Source organism: Phocoena phocoena, chromosome 9 (assembly GCF_963924675.1).
Source record: "Phocoena phocoena chromosome 9, mPhoPho1.1, whole genome shotgun sequence".
NCBI lineage: Eukaryota > Metazoa > Chordata > Mammalia > Artiodactyla > Phocoenidae > Phocoena > Phocoena phocoena.
Genome location: NC_089227.1, coordinates 82226680 through 82245170, shown reverse-complemented (window position 1 = coordinate 82245170; position 18491 = coordinate 82226680). Strand labels below are relative to the sequence as shown.

Below are 18491 nucleotides of genomic sequence, written 5' to 3'. Positions count from 1 at the left end.
GGAAGGACCTCTACATCTGAGGACCAATCCATCAGGCTTTTCTAGATCCCTGGGGGGTGGGGGGGGGAAGATGGCAAAGAGAACCGCTCCCCAGGACAACCCCTGGAATAAAAATGAAGGTACTATACAGGTAGAAGTAAGTGAATAAACCTATAACAAAACAAAACCCTCTCTTCATTCCTACACTGTTCAGAAAAGAGTTTTCATATATTATATAAAGGAAAATGCCCGGGAGAGTAGGCTGTAACTGGTTCCTTTAGTCAGAATCTCAAGTTATCCTTTCTTTAGGCCATACCCATCTTTCCTCTGGACCTTTCAAAACAGTCAGCCCAAGTAATCAAACAAGCAGCTAAGAAAATGTAGTAAGGTTCTCGATCAAGAAGCCCCAACCCATGGCTATGAAAGATCGGGACATTACAAACAAGAAAGATCAATACCAACTGTGGATTAGACTAAGGATCTGCAAACTTACGTGTCAGAGGCACCAACGAAAATGGGGAAAACTTTTAATCTTTTTCAACAATCGAATATCAGCAAATACACAGACAAAGGTAAGGTCATAATAACCATGAGAGAGTAAAAGAGTTTTGGGCCACTCACTCCTTTCAGTGGTCAGTATTCTCTTTGACCCCCTTGTGCTTTTGGATATCACCAGCGGGCCAGAAACATGATCAGGAAGAAAAGTGGCTGGAGAAACAAGAGTTAAAAAAGAAAGGGAAAGAAGCTTTAGGAGACCGGAAACAACAGGAAGAGGACTATGGTGAGCAACGAACAGAAATGTGATTTAGAGAGTAAGTGACGAGGATGTTACTAACAAATGTCCTAGGCAGCCCAGTGAGGGGATTTCCTCCCCCCATCCGAAGCACAGCCAACCAACAAAGGGACTCACCTGCTTATTCCAACAGGAAACAGCTCTGTAGTGCATTATCCAAAGGGGATATTACAGAGGGGAGTTCTAAAGTATCTGCTCCTTCGACCTAATTCCTGTGCAATGTCAAAAAGTTTCAACAGCTACTGACAGACAACAGGAGTGTTTGGATTCTTGAAATACTTCTCTAGTGGGAAGCTATCTTTAACTGATAACAATTCAACCTATGTTGTGGAGTCACAGAATAGGGGAGAGGGGAAAGACACCTTGCATGCCAACATAAGGATGGCTTCTTCACAAACAGATGCATCTGACCACAAACAAAATAGAGCGGAATGTGAGACTGATGAGACAAGTAAGGGCATTAAGTACCCCCCCCCAATATATTCACTGGCGTTTCAAATCAAAATGAGAGATGCGGAAGCTTCTAAACAGGTATCTGTATCACCTAGCAACCCAAAGAAGACCACGCATCTGCTCCCAAAAACCTACAAAGACTCATGAGCAAGATAACCTCTAGAACCCCCATAATCTTTTTCACTGTGTGTATTACGATATTGCATGAAAGCAGGAGGTACCCTAAGCCTGGGCCCAGCACACTCCCCACTGTTCCTTTTTCATGCCCACCTAGCAGGATGAGTGACTGGCATACTCCTGGAAAGAAGATGGATCTGTTGACTATGACTTGATAAAAATTAGCAGGTAGATGGGCACCGTGGCAGCTGAGCAGCCTAACTCCTGCCTGCAAGAGCCAGCCAAACAGGCAGAAACAAAAATACAATTAAATTAAGTCGGAAAACCTGCTACAGAAAATACAATTACTCAAAGATACAAATAAACGTTCAAAGAAAATTGGCCCCTGACAGGGTTAGTCAAGCTTCTAGATCCAGCTGGAGGCAGGCAGCTCAGCTAATTCGCCAAGGAGGAGACTGCAAGGCCGTAAGCTCTCAGCCTTAGGATCCTGGCTGGGCCGGCCTGGTGTTCATCCCACATCTCAGGACGCCCACTGGCCAGTGAAGCAGGGCTCAAGGAACGGGACGTGGGCAGACACAGAATGGATCATGGCCGGGGAAGGCCGAGCACCGGAAAAAGGGACAGACTGATCTCTGCCATCAGACCGAGTGAGCCCCACTTTCTCCCCCTCCTCATCCAAGAAGCCCCTGGAAGATGCCCTACCTCTCGCTGCAGCACCAGCTCCTTGGTGAAAAGCGTCGCTTCCTCACTGAACGGCTCTCCCTCCTGCACCAAGCCTGGGAGGTTTCGGGCTCCTCGGGGGCATTCGATGCCTGTGTCAGGAGAAAAGAAGAATTTGTGATGAAAAGGGGTCCACTAGGCCTGGTGTCCAGCAAGGATGGTCCCCTGACCCTTGTAACGAGACAGGCATTTGATCAGAATGCCATGACACGAGGTAGGGCAGAGGCAGTGGTAGAAGGGGAGGCGTTTAGTTTGCCGGAGGTGGGAAAAACTAACACTATCACAGCAGCAACAGCGAAGAGGGGATCCCAGTCACAGAATCTGGGAATTACTAAGACCATCCGGGGAGTTCTAAATAAGATATGCAGGAAACACACATACCCCAACATGTGGCATGAATCCTCATCTTGGACTGCTCACTCCTTACGGGCCTACAGTCTCACTGCTTTAACCATCACTTACATAAATGGCTCTCTCACCTAAATTACACTGATATCCCCAGCCATTCTGCCTCCTGAGAGCCATTCCAGCCATTTTCTCTTTACTCTCTGACTTTCACATCCAATGCAAAAGTGTTAACTTGGTGTCATTTTCCTCTTCAAATAAGCTTCCCCCTCTGTCCTCTGGCTATATTTGGGACAACAGTACCATCAGTATTTCATTCAGAAGGAGAGACAGAAAAAACAGAATCCTGATGAAGTATCAGGTGTCTGGAGCCAGAGAGACCTGGATTCACACCCTACGTAACTTATTAGGATCTGTGACCTTGGCCAAGTTACTGAACCCTTTCAAAGCCTCAGTTGTCCTATTCGTAAAAAACCTACTTCACATAGCTTTTGGGTGAACTAGGGGAGATTATTAGGTAAAATATTTAGTACCATGCCCGACATATGGAAAGGTTCAATACATTTTAGCTCTTATTATTTTACCATTATTATCACTGACACAATTACCCACTCTCAGAATCTCAGTCATCTTTCAATCTGCAAGCTAGACTGTAAGATTCCTGAGGACAAAATCTTACCCTTCACACTCCTACGTATTCGAGGACAGTATTTTATACAATATAGGTGCTCCTACCCAATGTAGACTGCCTTCTCTTTCTCTTTGATTCAATCATTCATTTTGCAAATATTTATCACCAACAGTGGTCACCTGTGAGAGGCCATGAACTATGTCACATTTTAATGTCTGCATTAGACTTATAAATATTGCCAAAATATTCAAACTGCAGCTGTAATTACGAAGCCAAAACTTGAACTAGGCTAGAGACATAGGAAAAGAAAATAATCAAAATATGCGGGGGTGGGTGAGGAGGGATGTGCACTTAGTGTCTCTAAGTAACTGCCAGCAATAAGGCAGGACTGGAAGGTGTTACCTCTTATTTACAAACAGCCTCAGGTGAAGTTACAAAAGACTTGGCACAGGGAGGCGCGGCAGCAGGGTAGCTAGGCTACTGCAGACACCTGCTGGGAGCCTTTGGGAGAAGAGGGGCCACCACTGCCGGGACAGAAGGTACATCCCTTACGGATGAAGCCAGGTGGCTGCTCATGTTTCTGGCCACAGCACAGATTCAAGGTCATGGAGCTCAGAGGAGAGGTGATAGTTTATACCCTGGTCTTTCAGAAGCTCAAGAACAGAGCTTTCTCTCCCAGCCTCAAAAAAGGAACACACGACATCAAACAGAACACTGGACGGGGAGCACGGCACAAGGAGAGAAACTGCAGCAGGAGAGCAGCTGGAGCTGGTGCCAGGACCACTCTCCCGCTCGCACGAAGACGGGGATGGTGAAAGTCCTACCCGAGTGTCACCTGGGCAAGAGCACCAGGGCTGCCTCACTCTCTCCCGGCACTTCAGTGCCAGGCTCTGAGGGAGAAGTGGAACTGATTTTTGAAAAAGACATCAACAAACTCACAGAACCAAAAAGCCTGAGATTAACCTTGAAAGGAGAGATGGGGGAACAAGTAAAATGAAAGACAGCCATGATTCTTACAACATTAATAGCCCAAAACATTTTTCATTCTGTATCTGTGAACTAAGCAAAAATTATAATTGTCAGAAAGAAAAATAAACAATTCTACTGAAACTTCTGGTCACATAACCATAGGTAAAGCACTGTTGAGGAAACAAGAGTAACGCGACAACAAGTGTTCAGGTTGTGTCTGACTCTTGGATGGGGCAGAACTGGGGTGCTGTTGGTGGGACTGCTGCGTCACTTAAAGGACCCAAAGAGTCTCCCTAGCTGAGGAGATGTCCCCACTCTATTCCTGTAGCTGTCTTGGTATTCGGAAGTCTCAAGAGAGCAAGAGACCCCAGCAGCCCTCTCTGAATCCTGGGAGACCACCAACTGATTAAACTGAGAAGCAAGATGGCCCCGTGAGCCCAGGGAGTTGAACACGTCGTCACGCTGAAGTGGATTCAGATCACGTTCCTGGAGAGAAACACATGGGCCCGTGGTGACCAAACACCAACCACTGCATGTGGACCCAGAGGCGAAGGAGGGCCTACGTTCCACTGTCCCTCTATTTGCCAGGAGCTGGGCTCCAGCTCTTCAAGAGGAGAAAGCTGAACCAGGATGTTCCCCTGCCCTTTACGTGGAAAAAGTAAACACATCCAAGCACATCAATTCCTGTCAGGCAGGTAGGTAAGAGAAAGGAAAGCGAACAGAAAATTTGCTTGAGAACAAGAATACCATCTCTGCTTTTATCGTTTACTTCCCTTTCTGCTGGGCTGACTCTTCCCTCTCTTGGACCTGTCTCCTCTGAAGTAACCCCTTCCCAGTCAAAACCTGTCTCAATGTCACATCTCAGCTCAGGGTCAGGGATGGCTTAGTCGACACTACTTACTAGGATAGAGAGAGGTTGTATCTTAAAAATAGATCCAGTGGGAGCAGGTTATCAAACAGTGAAACCCAGCTAAACCCAGGTATTAGCGCTAGGAGAACAAAGAGCGGGAAAAATGAGTATTTACTGAGCATCCTTGACTATCTATGAACTGACATAAGGACCCAAATCACCAAGCTACTAAGTGGCCAATCTGAACCCTAGATTGCCAGGTGCTAAAGCTACTGAGCAAAAACCCAGTTTTGGAGTTGAGTACTGCTGTCCCCAGAGGGTGTTAGACAAGGTAGGAGTGCAGGGCCTGGGGACTCGATTTCTTGTCGGGCAGGTGAGTGGAGACACAGCTGGGGTTTACATGTAACGGCAGACGGGCCCTCGGTACCGGGTCGTCACCGTAGCACAGGTGCAGGCACTGCTGGACCGGAGCACAGAGGCCAGGGAACCCCTAGGTTCCGGCCCTAGACGGGATCCCAAAACAGGGCGTGTGTGGGCGAGATGGACTCTATTAGCAGACCAGGGCTCGCAGCTGGGGCCAGGATAGGGGGAAGGGTTTTTATAATATTGGATATCTGAGTGTTAGAAACCTATGAGCCAAGCTACTTCTGTAGACGGACTGTGTAGATGAGTGTTTTTCAAACTTTTAATGTTGATTATGACCCCACCCCACACTTAAATACGGGTATGTACACATATACAGCAAAGTTTCCACAGAGCAGTGGTCAATTGTGACTACATGTGACATGCTGTCTTCTCTGTTTCATTAATGAAAAAAAATACGGTTATGACACTGAATTAACTGAAGATCTCTGGTGGGGCAAGGCCCATGGCTTAGTGAACCCCGGGAGAAGACTGGGGTGTGAAGACAGAACGCCGGGCGGCCCTGACGGCCCTCCTGAAGAGGTCAAAGTCTATACCGAGTGCTTACTCACCAGCTTCGGGACTTGGCTTTTGTGTCCCAAGGGATCAAGGGACAGGGCGAGAAATATGCTGTCCACTAACAGGGAGCAAGTCAAACAAGGTAACATCGTAAAGCTGGAAAGACAGACACGGCTGCTGAAAGCAGGGGAAGGCCACAGCAAGAAGCGGCCCGCCGAGCCCTCCCTTTCCAAGAGCCTGGCCAGTAAGGAAACACCATTCACACTGCACCTTGACTCAAAGGCCACTGCAGTGCTGGGCTGGCTGTGCTGCTTTGTTACCGGTAAAACAGACTTAGAAAAGGTTAAAGGAAGCATGTCACGGGAAAGAAAGCTGGGGTCTCTGAAAGCAACTGCAGAGGCAGAGCTGGGCAGGCTCACCGGCGGCAAAGGTGAGCGCCCGAGACGGTGAGGAGGAAGCGAGGTGTCACCGGGTTCCAGGAGCCCTCCACAGCCAGGCCAGCAAGAGCCCACGGTTCCGAATCGTGCATGTCACCACCAACCGCTGTCTTTCCCGATGAGGCCCCGACGAGGGCACACGGAGTCTGCTACGCTCCCAACACCACAGGTGCAGGTCAACCGCCAAGCTCACCCCTGACACGGGCAAGCCATTCATATACCACAAACATTTTGTTTAAAAAACAAAAAAAGTTCCCCAACATTCTTGAACATTTCCTTCCCTACCATGGGGTCGGGGTGGGGGGCAGAACGGAGAGAGAGACCACCCCTGGGGCAGGTGCAGCCGACTTCCGCCAAGGGCAGATGCCGGAGAGGCAGGCCAGACACACCCGCCCCTGCTCCGGAGGCTCCCTGACCTCTTTAAAGGCTGACAGACAGACCTGCCTGTAGGGAAAAACCCATCATTCCTCACACCTTTTCTATGCTTTCTGGGATATGATGGCTGACCAAGACTTAAAAACAAAACAGAGGATTTGCCTCATCTTGTTTAGAAAGAGAAAATTCATCACTAGCTATCAGCCCATCATTTCTGGTTTCTACTCTGCCACTGACAAAAGTGTAAGACCTCTCCAAGCCCCAAGGTCTCGTCTATAAAATAAAGAAACTCCAAATTCTCCCCTGGCCAGAAAATCCTACAATCTGCGTTATGCCCTTTTGAGATTTCCCATCCAAGGCCTGACTCCCTGAGTATAGGGTGCCTCCTTTCAAATGTAAAATGCTGGGCTATAAGAGCATTCTATTAAAAAGAAATTATACATTTAGAGACATTGACTAACTAGGTCAATTAGCACAAACACTTTGGTCAGTCAGCTGTGGAACGAGAAGTACAAATTCTTGTTAATGATCCGATAATGGCTATATAAGATTCTATTGATGGCTATGTGAGAGAGTCGTGCATTGTTCTGAATATTTTACACTGTATGTTGAGCTTTATGATAATCAAGCTGGGCTCAAAGCATGGTGGCTTTTTCTTTACTGGGAGTGAAAGGGATGTATGGCAAGTATGGCAAATCTGCCTCTGCTATAAGGGACAGCTTCCCAGCAAACAAGAGACCAGGCATTCACAGCAGGAAACAGAACTCTAGTGGAAACAGTAACCAACTGGAAGGATAGGTTGAGGGTGATTATTGCTTGTCCAGTGTGTGTTCGTTACTACATCGGACATTATGGAGCAAGGGCAGAGGACGCACGCAGACCTCACCTTCGCCCTCTGCCTACTTCACATACTTGGCGAGTTCCCTCGGCAGACCTTCCCTCACCCCGTTTCACAAATACGCATCAGTGCCTACTCTGGGCGAGGCACTGGGTTGGGAGGTGAAAACTCAATGATGAAAAAGACTGGCTTTGTCCTAGTGAAGCTTAATTAGCAGCATGACAGTATTATTTTCCCCTGCCATCGTATGAAGTATGCTATTGGTGACAGAATTTACCATTCTGTCTTTAGGGTGAAGAATGTTAGAAATAACACATAACTGGATTATGGCAGGTGGATGCATTGGGAGGATGCACCAGACAAGTCAATCATGGGCTCGCCACTGCCATGTCCCTTGCTAAGGGTCAGCCTCAGGCAGCTGTCTTCCAGCACATGACCCTGGCTTCTGTCCTCTCCCCCGACCAGAAGTTGGGGATGGAGGTCAGAGCAGAAGGTGAGAAATGAGGGAGGGAGGGGAGAGTTGCCACTGCACTTGATTCAAGGATATTCAATTTATAGCAGGCTGGCAGAGGGGGAAAAAAAGCTCTGTCTAAAGAGAAATGAAAGGTGACAGGTGAGAAAGATTCTTTCTGGAATTTGAACCGGGCAGCATGCAGAACATCAGCCCGTGAGGGAGAGGAGGAAGGAGGGGAGCGCGCTGCACCAGCACTGGAGCACTGACACCAGAGACCCGCAGTGAGGTCCTGGAGCCACCAGGCCCGCGACTGCCCTCTGTGTTCCGGGATCTGGGAGACCTGACCTCACCCTGGATGCTGTTTAAGAATTTCATGATGTTCCCATAAATCTGCTCTCTCCTCTCACTGCTACCATGAGCAAGCCTATGTGAGAATCTGGCATTTCCAACCCCAATTAAACTAAAACTAAATTGCTTCTTAGGGTGGGTACAGATCTTCTAGCATCTGACACACTGCCTAGCACACAGTGGCATTACAGATCCTCAATCAATGTTGAATGAACATCCGTGAAAAATACTTCTGGGACAGAAGTCCATACACAGAGAAGGAAATGGCTCATGAACAGTCAGGGTCATAGACCTTATGCAAATACCAGGAGAGGGGGCTGACAGAATTCCTAATTACACACATCCCACTTCCCCATGGTGACACAACACTTCAGGACGAAAAAGAAAGCACAGCTACACCCTCTGCCCCGCGGGTCTTTGAATCAGCACATTTGGGAAAGGCAACTCAAATACACAGGGGACGTGGGCAGCACCGACCAGCAGTGCGAGCGAGACCTGAGGCTGCCGCACCGCAGCTGTGTTCAGTTTCCAACTCGACAAAGGAGGAAAACAATTCCCACCCATGACCCCATGTTCGGCTCCAGGCGGCCATGCTCGGAGCGCACTCAGAGAGATGACTCAGGGGTGGGCAGGCCTGCCTGGAAAGGCCAGTTAAAGGTGCTTAAATCTGTACAGCTCGGCTGAGCGGTGACTAAGAGGGTGACACGATAACAATCTGCAAGTATTTGAAAGGTGTAAACACAAAAAGGAGGGAAAACGCTTAGTCTAAAAACAGGGGGTGCAATTATTAGGGGAAAGAAAATCTGGACGAAATATCGGAAAACCTTAGTGTAGGGATGACTACGGGGTCATCGGTAACTTTCCCAACAGAAATGAAAAGGCAATTATTTGATCCTAAAGCCGAAAGGTGGCCACAAAGCCCATCCCTCTGCTTCTGTGAAAGCAGCCCAGACCAGGGAGCTATGGTTTTACTTCCTATATTTAGGGAGAGACTTCTTAAGTAATATTCAAGTCAAAATACCTCTGCTTTAAATACTGCTCCCTGAAATTTTAACAAATTTTGTTCATCAAACCATAGCGGAGACAAAACGGCCGTTCTGGTGGGGCTTTCAGAACAAACACAGGCTTTATCGGCTAGCACATGGCACATACCTGGCTAGCAGATAAAGTGGAGCTAAGTAGAGCTGGGGAACAGAAAGCTGGGTAAGGGACAGAGGACTAGACTCTCATGTCACGGAGCATCTTCATCCCTGGTCTCTAAGACCCTGGGTAAGCATGCTATGAAATGCTGTACATTTCCCAGATAGGAAACCACGGACACCTCTCCCTTCTTTCTACATAAACACAGTCCCCTGGAGTAAACGTCAAGGACAAGGCGAGGCACAGAAAGAACACCAAAATAAGCTTCCTGTCACACTGACTGCACTCCAATACCTCTGCCTGAGTTCCTGCTGCTGCGGCTGGCCAACTTATACCTCACACACTCTCAGCAGAGATTTCTACCCCTGCATTCAATGAATTCCACTTCTATACTTTCCCCTAACATCCTTCCCCCCCAGTGAAAAACAAAATTAAAAAAACCCCATATCGGGGCTTCCCTGGTGGCGCAGTGCTTGAGAGTCCGCCTGCCGATGCAGGGGACGCGGGTTCGTGTCCTGGTCCGGGAAGATCCCACATGCCGCGGAGCGGCTGGGCCCATGAGCCATGGCCACTGAGCCTGCGTGTCCGGAGCCTGTGCTCCGCAATGGGAGAGGCCACAACAGTGGGAGGCCCGTGTACCGCGAAAAAAAAACACCCACTTCGCACAGGGAGTTAGACATTGAACTCCATATGTAGTCCAAGAAAAGTGCCATGTTCTTACTTTTCTACTCTTGCCCTAAGCACCAAGAACAGAATCCAGAACTCTTAAGCCATCGGCACAGAAGGCAGAGGCAGACAGGCCACCCGCCTAATCTTAAGTGATGTGGTTATCACCTGAATCTACATGCAAAGCCAAACCACTGTACATTGTTGAAGCTGAGAAATGTAATACATCTCGTGTACCAAAAAAGCTTGCTCTCAGTCCTCTCATAAGCTTTAAAGCAGAAATCATTTGGAGGTCTCAAGTTGCAAATGTCGTCAGTGAGTCAGTTAACAATTGAAAATGGCAAACCGTCCCACCTTGGACCAGCTGGTCCTATATTTTCACGTTCCCAAGATGGCCCAAACAGCAAGGCAAACGGTAGACCAGCGGGTTCCCAAGAGTTAGTTCTACACGATACAAGGCCTCAGTTTGTACTGAAAGGGTCAGAAATGAAACTAGGATTTTGCATTGTCTCAGATTCTTTATTCTCTCCCTTGTTCTCTAAACCGCTATTTTGTTACCTCGGGGGAGGCAGCATCTTCTGGGCCAATTTTGGAACATGTCACTGCTGAGGCTCTTTCAGTGACGAGAATAAAGGGAGAAAAGAAGAATGAAGGAATCCTAATTAAAGGGATCAAACTCCTCAGGTAATGGTAGTCAGGGGAGTCGGAACTGGGCAAAAGCCGAGACTGAAGCTGTTTTTACTTCATAGTTCCAGTTGTTTGGGGGAGATTTTTATTAGGTTGCCCTGATTTGCTAATGTTTGATGCATCTGTTGAAAGACCAGAAACCGAAGTTAATTGGGGACAGGAGCAATGAGACCCATTCTCCACAATGTGCCGGGAATTTCGGCTCCGTCTGAGGAAAGGGGGGATGGAGGGCGGCAGCTACAGAAGGGAGGGGCAAGTTTCTCCGGCACAAGTCACCAGAGTGTGACCACCAGGAGAGGGGTGGTGTCTGGAGTCTCATCTCCAGTTATCAGCCTGTCAGTGGTGGATCCCGTTCTGCAGCTATTTGAGGTGAGGGGTATGCTAGTTCTCTCTGGAGCCACAGTAAGGAGATACTCAGTAATTGTGTGCTAAACACACACCAGAGAGGAGAAAACCCTAGCAAAAGCAGATGCAACAAACCTGTGATAACAATGTCCTCTTTTGAGTTCCCGTATGCATACTAGTTAATGCTTGGTGAGTTCATGAGGAAATCTACTAACTCTTACTTCTGGGACTTTAAGGAGAGTGAGTGTTAGATGCTAAATCACTGACCACTGTCTGAGGAGGAGACGAGGAAGGGATGGCTTAGAGGCCTCACACTGGATTACTGGCTCTCAGTCTGGCAAGACAGGCAGTGTGCAGAACTGGCTTCATCCAACTTGATTTTTCATTGGCTTTAGACACCGAAGAATCATTCCCCAAAGGGAGAAGAGCTCTTTCAGGGGGAGCTGGTGTGGCAGATAACAATCGGGCCAGCATCAGAATAACCTTTTATGATTCTCCCCACTGCAGAGCAAGATCTGAAAACAATGATTTTTAAAGGGAGAAAAAACTCTTGACTGATGAACAAGGCCGTTCCCTTCCCATGACATCCCAAGCGCATGGCCATAAATAGGCCAGCCAGGCCTTCTCTGGGGGTGTGTTTGTGAAGGGGAGGTTGGAGATGGCAGGCTGTCGGCTTCCCGATACACATGTTCATTTGGAGGTTTGCTGTAAGCAGCAGCTGCAATAATATCACCACCAACTAGGAGCAGAATGAAACAACTGTGCCCTCTAAAAATGTTTTCCATTGAGTTTCTCCTAATTATCCATATCAAAACAGCCACCTCATAGCCTCATTACATAGAAAACAAAGCGTCTGAGGTCAAGAGCTAGGCCCACAGTGGTCTTTCCGGCGACAAGAGAGCTACGCGGCTCAAGCTCTTACGTAACACTGTGGCACCATGGAGACAGCACCTAACAAGCGCAAAGCCATGTCTGAGCAGCGAGGGGGAGTTGGTTTCTATGAGAACCTCAACTTTTGCTTTTTCTGACTTATTTTAAACATGTAACTTTATCTCTGAATCAAATGAAACTTAGATTTATAAAAATAAATGTCATTTTCGGTACCCCCAAATCCCAATCTTGGTCTTTTAAATTCCATGTTCATGGATAAAGAGAGCAATTTGAATCTCCTGTCCAGGCTGGTAGAGAACAGCTCTGGGGGTTAGGGAGAAAGCCACAGGAAACCTGCATGTGGATCCTGCGACTACCAGCTTCCAGAAGGTATCCTGCCACACACCTGGCAGGCAAATGTAAAAGGTGCTTACTCGCATAAATTTAGAGTGACTTTTTCTAAACCAAGCTGTGTTGTTATTTGAACAAAATGGTTCTGAGATGTGTGGAGTACACTTCCAAACCACTGCCTTTGCTGAGCTTTCCACTCATACAAAATTTCTCTGAGCTGCTTCTCCTGAGGCAAGTGAAATCCCAGTGTCTAGAGATTAGTATGCTCAGCCAGTGGAACTGCAGAAGAGAAAACCCAGCTACTGTCAGGAATACTAACACCCCCCAAAGCAAGGACGATGAATAAAAATCTGAGAGCTCAGAAGCTCTTAGGAAGAGCCTTCTACCTCACTACTTCTATGCTTAAAGAAATAAATGAAAACAAGCCAAAAAGGAGAGGAATTCTGAAAAGCCAAGGTTCTTTAAGGCTGATCTTGGATATAGAAATACATCCTATCCTGATAAGTAGCTTGAATTCCGGGCTGTGGATGACAACTGGCCTTCACCTTTTTTGGTTAGCACCATAAAAAAGGGGTCAGCAGACAACCTCCTGAGGACTAAATCTAACCCACTGCCTGTTTTTGTACAACCTGTGAGTTAAGAACAGCTTTTACATTTCTGAATGGTTGAAAAAGAAATATTTTGTGACCTGTGAAAAACTGTATGAAATTCAAATTTCAGTGTCTATTTACTCTCTGGCCCTTTAGAGAAGAAGTTTGCCAACTCTTGCTCTAAAGCATGTTGTAAGCTGGGTAAAAAAAAGTTCAGGCCTTCCCTGGTGGCGTAGTAGTTAAGAAACTGCCTGCCAATGCGGGGGACACGGGTTCGAGCCCTGGTTTGGGATGTTCCCACATGCCGCGGAGCAGCTAAGCCTGTGCGCTACAACTACTGAGCCTGCGCTCTAGAGCCCGTAAGCCACAACTACTGAGCCTGTGTGCCACAACTACTGATGCCCGCGTGCCTAGAGCCCGTACTCCACAACGAGAGAAGCCACCACAATGAGAAGCCTGCGCACCGCAGTGAAAAGCAGCTGCCACTCGCCACAACTAGAGAAAGCCCGCGTGCAGCAACGAAGACCCAATGCAGCCAAAAATAAACTAAAAAGAAACCAAAACAAATCCCCTTAAAAAAGTTATATGTAAAAAAAAAGTTCAGGCAAGACAGAGTTTAACTTCCCAGAGCCAGAAGATCAGTACAGGTAATAGCATAATAATAATAAAGATACTAAAAAAGCCCACGGTCACGTAGCTGAGAAGGTGAAAAGCAAGCAAATGTGGCTCAAGGGAAGCTGAGGCAGCCAACGTCAAGCACGGGCGTGTGCCCGCACGCTGGCTCTCCTGCACCCCGTTCTAGGAACGTCATCTCTCCTGTACTTGCCATCTGCCCCCTTTATTCCCACTCTACTCCCACAGACCCCATTCAAAACTTTGAAATTTCCGGAGCTGCCCTTCTCTGTTTCTCACCACAACTGCTTCCTTCCACTCCGTGACAACAGACTTTCACTATCATACTTCTTGCTGCTACTCAGACTTTATCTTTCTACTCTACTTGGAAAAGTAACCTCCTCACTGACAAATCTCATCACCTCTTCTCAGCAGGGGTCCTACCCCATCTCTATATGGCGTGCGCCACTGCGCCCCAACCCTGTAGTGAAATTCTTTCCTCCCCTCTACTGGGGTCCTCTCTCTGGGCTGTTTGTCTTTGTCTCCTGTTGTTGCCCTCAGTTATGTCTTGGGCTTCTTTCTTTTCACTCTCTGCATCCTTCCTTGGAAAGTCCATCCATTTTCATGTTCTCCAACACTGTGATCACCCAGAACCTACAGACATGTAAGCCTGAACTGTCCTCTAAGCTCTAGACCCAATCCCCAAATGTCTGACAGGTATCTCCCCCTTGACCGTCCTGCCAGTACCTCAAACTCAACAAACTTATCGTCTTGCTAAATCGCCTCTGCTCCTTTCCTTGTCCCCTATTCCGATTGCAGTACTAGCAACCCCTCAGTCTAACAATCTCTCTTATCTTTGATTTGTCCCTACTTTATTCACATAAACTAATGATTGCTACATCTTATCGATTCCATTAATTCCACCTCCATAGTTGTTTATATGACCCATGGAATCCTCTCAATCCTCAACCTAACTCTGCTCGTTCAAGCTCCTGTCACTTCTGGCCAAGAATCCTCTGATCTACCTACCTGCCCTCCATTTTCCCCTACCCTGATTCTTCCTGCCTGATTAATTTTCCTAAAGCACAGTATTCTGCTCAAAACCCTTCAGTGGCTTCCAAGAGTTTACCATATAAAATCAGAAATCCACAACCTGACCCTCTAGGCCTTCTAAAATCTGGTCCAGTTCCTTGGGACCACATAAAACATCCATCACCCACTTGACAGCCCTTCAAATATCTGAAGACAGTACAACATCTCTTTCCGCTCATCCTCATGACTTATTTTCTCCAGACTAAACACCCACACAAGACGTGGGTTTTGATTTCCTACCATTCTCCTGCTTTTCTTCCTTAAGCCTAGATAATATGAAGGGCATCTTCCGATAGGAAACACCTTTCTAGTCGACTTAATTAAACGTCTGCTGTGGTGGCGGGGCTCGTTCACCAGGGAGCAACCCTTCCTACATGCTGAGGAGAGAGGCAGCTTTGGAGGGGAAATTTGCTGCCTGAGTTGGACTGATCAGGGAGGAGTGCGCAGAGACTGTGTACCAGCCCCGTCTCCCTGGGACCAGGCAGTGTTAGACTTTTCCTCCAGGCAGGAGGCTGCAGCAAGAGACAGCTGCACCCGTGCAGGAGGGACTGTGGGGAGAGGTGGAGCCCGTCCTGAGGAAGGCGGAGGCCGTCACGGCCTCCATTCCAGCCAGCTTCCACTCTGTCTTGGAGACCCCGGTGGTGTGGTGAAAGGCAGTCTATTCATCTCCCTCTCGCATGCACAGGGCTATTGGGGATAAAAGGGAACAGCAAATCCAAACCACTGCCTAGAATCCACTTTGCAGAATTCAGGGAAAGATTGTTCTATTGAAGTGGTTATCTTCCCCGTTTGGGAGACCTGAGGGAAAGAAAAGGATCTCTGCGTCCTTTGCCTTCCACTGATGCAGCCCTGAAGAAAGGATGATTTCAGTCGTCACTGTGGCCAGTGGGACAGTGAGAGCACGGCCCGCACTCAATTGAGGCTTTTTAGCTCCTGCCACAGTGTGGCAACAGGGCACCAGAGCACCAGGATTTGAACTGTGACGCCGGGTTCATTTGAAAAGCAGGAGAGAAGGGAGGACAGGGAGGGAGAAAATCAGGGACCTGACAGACAAGCTGCCGGAGTTCTTGCAGCGAATGGGAGATATTAACCTGTCTCTTCAGGCTGGGCCCGTCTTCAAGGGACAGGAAAGCTGCTCCAGTGGGCTCAGTACTCACAGGTGAAGGACAGCATGAGGCATAAGCCCCCGGACGAGAAGCTCGCCCCAAATCGTGATTTCTGATAAGGGTGCGACTGGTGAGGAAGTGGCAGTGGTGTGTTGAGGGATGGTGGGGACCATCAACTCCCCAAACACAGCTCGCAATAAAGCGCGTTGCCTGATGGCGATTCCGGGTGCTGTGACAACCACGGCGGGGTGTGTGCACGTGCTCACACTCGCATGTGTTCACGCATTTAAGGAAAGAGGGCGGGAAGAGGGGGGTGGGGGCAGGCGGACCGAAGAGCAGAGGAAGGAGGCGCTCAGGAGACCGCAGTGGCCGTAAAGACGCAAATCAGAAACTGCTATTTGTGGGGAAGTGACACCAGGGCTGCACCCACCTACTGACGGGCATGGACACGCAGCGAGAGTGCCTGAAGGGGCAGAGGCCAGAGACAGGAACGGATGGATTCCCTGGCAGAGCGTACATGAGAATCAAGCTTCATTCCAGGGACAAAGAAGCAATGAGCCGCACTTCTGCCACCTCACGCCCTGGACGTGTCTTCCCGAGCCCTAGACTGCCTGTAGGTTCCCTTTTATCATCCTGAAAACTTTGGATGCTGGCTTGTTTGTGTCTTCTCACTTCCTTCTGCTCCAAGTTCACGCTTTACCGTATCCCAGCCCCACGCCCCTTCAGGCCAGCCTTGTCCAGTATCGCCACCAGAGAGAAATGCCATCAGCTGAAGCTTTTTAGACCATGGACAGCGGCTCCTCTGGGGTGCAAGTGGCAGGGAAGCCATCTCTCTCTCTCTCTCTCACACGCACAAGCGTGAGCAGTGCTTCTCCTCAAGTGTGCCCCCTTCCACGTCTGCCTAGTAGGACCAGTGCTGGGGTATAAGAAACTTGTTACAAGGCCCCTACGTTTCAAATAAATGCCAGGGGGCACATTCCTGTAAGGAATCTGGGGGGCTCTGAAAAGCTGTATACCCACGTGGTTGCCTGTTTTATGTAACGATTTTTCAGTTTCCATAGTTTGTGTCATTAAATAATTGTTCTCTAAAATATGTATAACAAGATGGACAGTCGTGGATAGGGTGCTTTCTTTCTCTCTGGACCCTCCCTCCACAGCCTAGCAAGTGTCTAAAACACATCTAGCCCAGATGGATCCCTCGGGGTCAGAAGGCAATCAGATGTCCCAGCACATGGAACTCCGCGGCTACACAACTGTGGACCCAGGGAGGAAAAGGGAGAAGGCCTTTTCCATCTCAGTCAGCCATCGTAGGGAGGTGCCGGCTCCTGAATGGCAAAGAGGACAGCTGTCAGCAAGAGGGTGCAGGAGCAACGAGGCAATTTCACAGCATAACAGCCAAGAGGAAACAAAGACACCAGAAGTGCTTCAGATGGAGGCTGTGTCTGCTAATGTCGCTAAACGGGGAAATTCTATATTCTGTAATTGACCCACCCTTCGACAGCTGTTCACACTTAAGTCAGGAGAAAGGTGAATGCTCTGGAAGGGGAAGGAGGGATTTCTCCTGGCCAGCCTGGAACCAAAAGGAGCCCAGTCGCTAAATGATGTGTTTGGGGGCCACAGAAAGGGGGCTCCCTCCTCGATTAAAAAGCCCATTCGCATCCTATACAGCGAATGAGAGCATAATCAAACTGCTGCTGCACCGTGACCCAGGCCAACGCCACAGAAGGAAACCTGCACGGCCAATTCCAGCCCTCAGGGCAGACAGGACAGAGGAGTATGTGCGGGAGAATCTGGAGGCACTGAGTTCGGTCTAAAGCACTGCATTCACCTGTGTGGACCGGGAGAACTGGCATTTATAATCTGCCAGGACCCTAAAGATTCTTATCTCCCTGTTACCAGTGTTCTGGCTGAGACTCTGTAATGGATTCATCTTTGTAGATGAGTGATGCGGTTTAAAATACTGCAGGGTTTGGCTGCCATTCCCTCCTGTGGGGTCTCAAAATAACTCCACACAAATCATTTTTGCTAACCACTCACTCAGGCAGCTCTTCCCTGCCAGAACACACACATCTTATGTAACTGAAGGAGCCGCCCAGCTTGCTGAAGAGGAGGGCGTTCCCAGAGCGCCGCTGCTCGCTGCCCCTTGGGCTCTGCAGAGCCCGGGCTTTGAAACCAGCTCTGTTCCTGGGCCTAAGCTCCCTCATCAAAAGACGCCCCCCAGGAGACTCAGGTGTTCATCAGGGAAGGGCATCCAATTCAGGACTGCCTTAGAAATAAGTGCAACCTGGACATTCCATGAGTACTTCCAGGTAAAAGATTGACTCTGCTAGATTTTGGAAAGTAATGAGTAGGGGAAGGAACACAGCGCCTTTCCTCTGAGAACTCACAGTTCAGTGTGGACGACAGGCACATATACAGACAGAACATAAACATACAGGAGGAGTGGGAGAGGAGAGGTGCTACAGAACACCTCACAAAGCCTCCTCCCAAATTTCACGCCTTTGTGACGCACACGCTGCCCTTGGCTCGGCTTCCTTGCTGACCCTTCCGCCCAGTGCCCCTCCTATTTCTCTAAGTCTCCACGGTCAGAACCTCTTCTTTTTTTTTTTTTTGCGGTACGCGGGCCTCTCACTGCCGTGGCCTCTCCCGTTGCGGAGCACAGGCTCCGGACGCGCAGGCTCAGCGGCCATGGCCCACGGGCCCAGCTGCTCCACGGCATGTGGGATCCTCCCGGACCGGGGCACGAACCCGTGTCCCCTGCATCGGCAGGCGGACTCTTAACCACTGTGCCACCAGGGAAGC

The 18491-nt window shown here is 48.7% G+C and overlaps 1 protein-coding gene across 1 annotated transcript in view; it reads right to left on the bottom strand.

Moving 5' to 3' along the window:
- The window catches only part of SND1 (staphylococcal nuclease and tudor domain containing 1), a 419523-nt gene that overhangs the window by 94059 nt on the left and 306973 nt on the right, over positions 1-18491 (bottom strand). The window contains exon 16 of the mRNA XM_065883390.1: positions 2045-2154. Within this exon, the coding sequence (XP_065739462.1) occupies positions 2045-2154 (110 nt within the window). The remainder of the gene's footprint in view (positions 1-2044; positions 2155-18491) is intronic.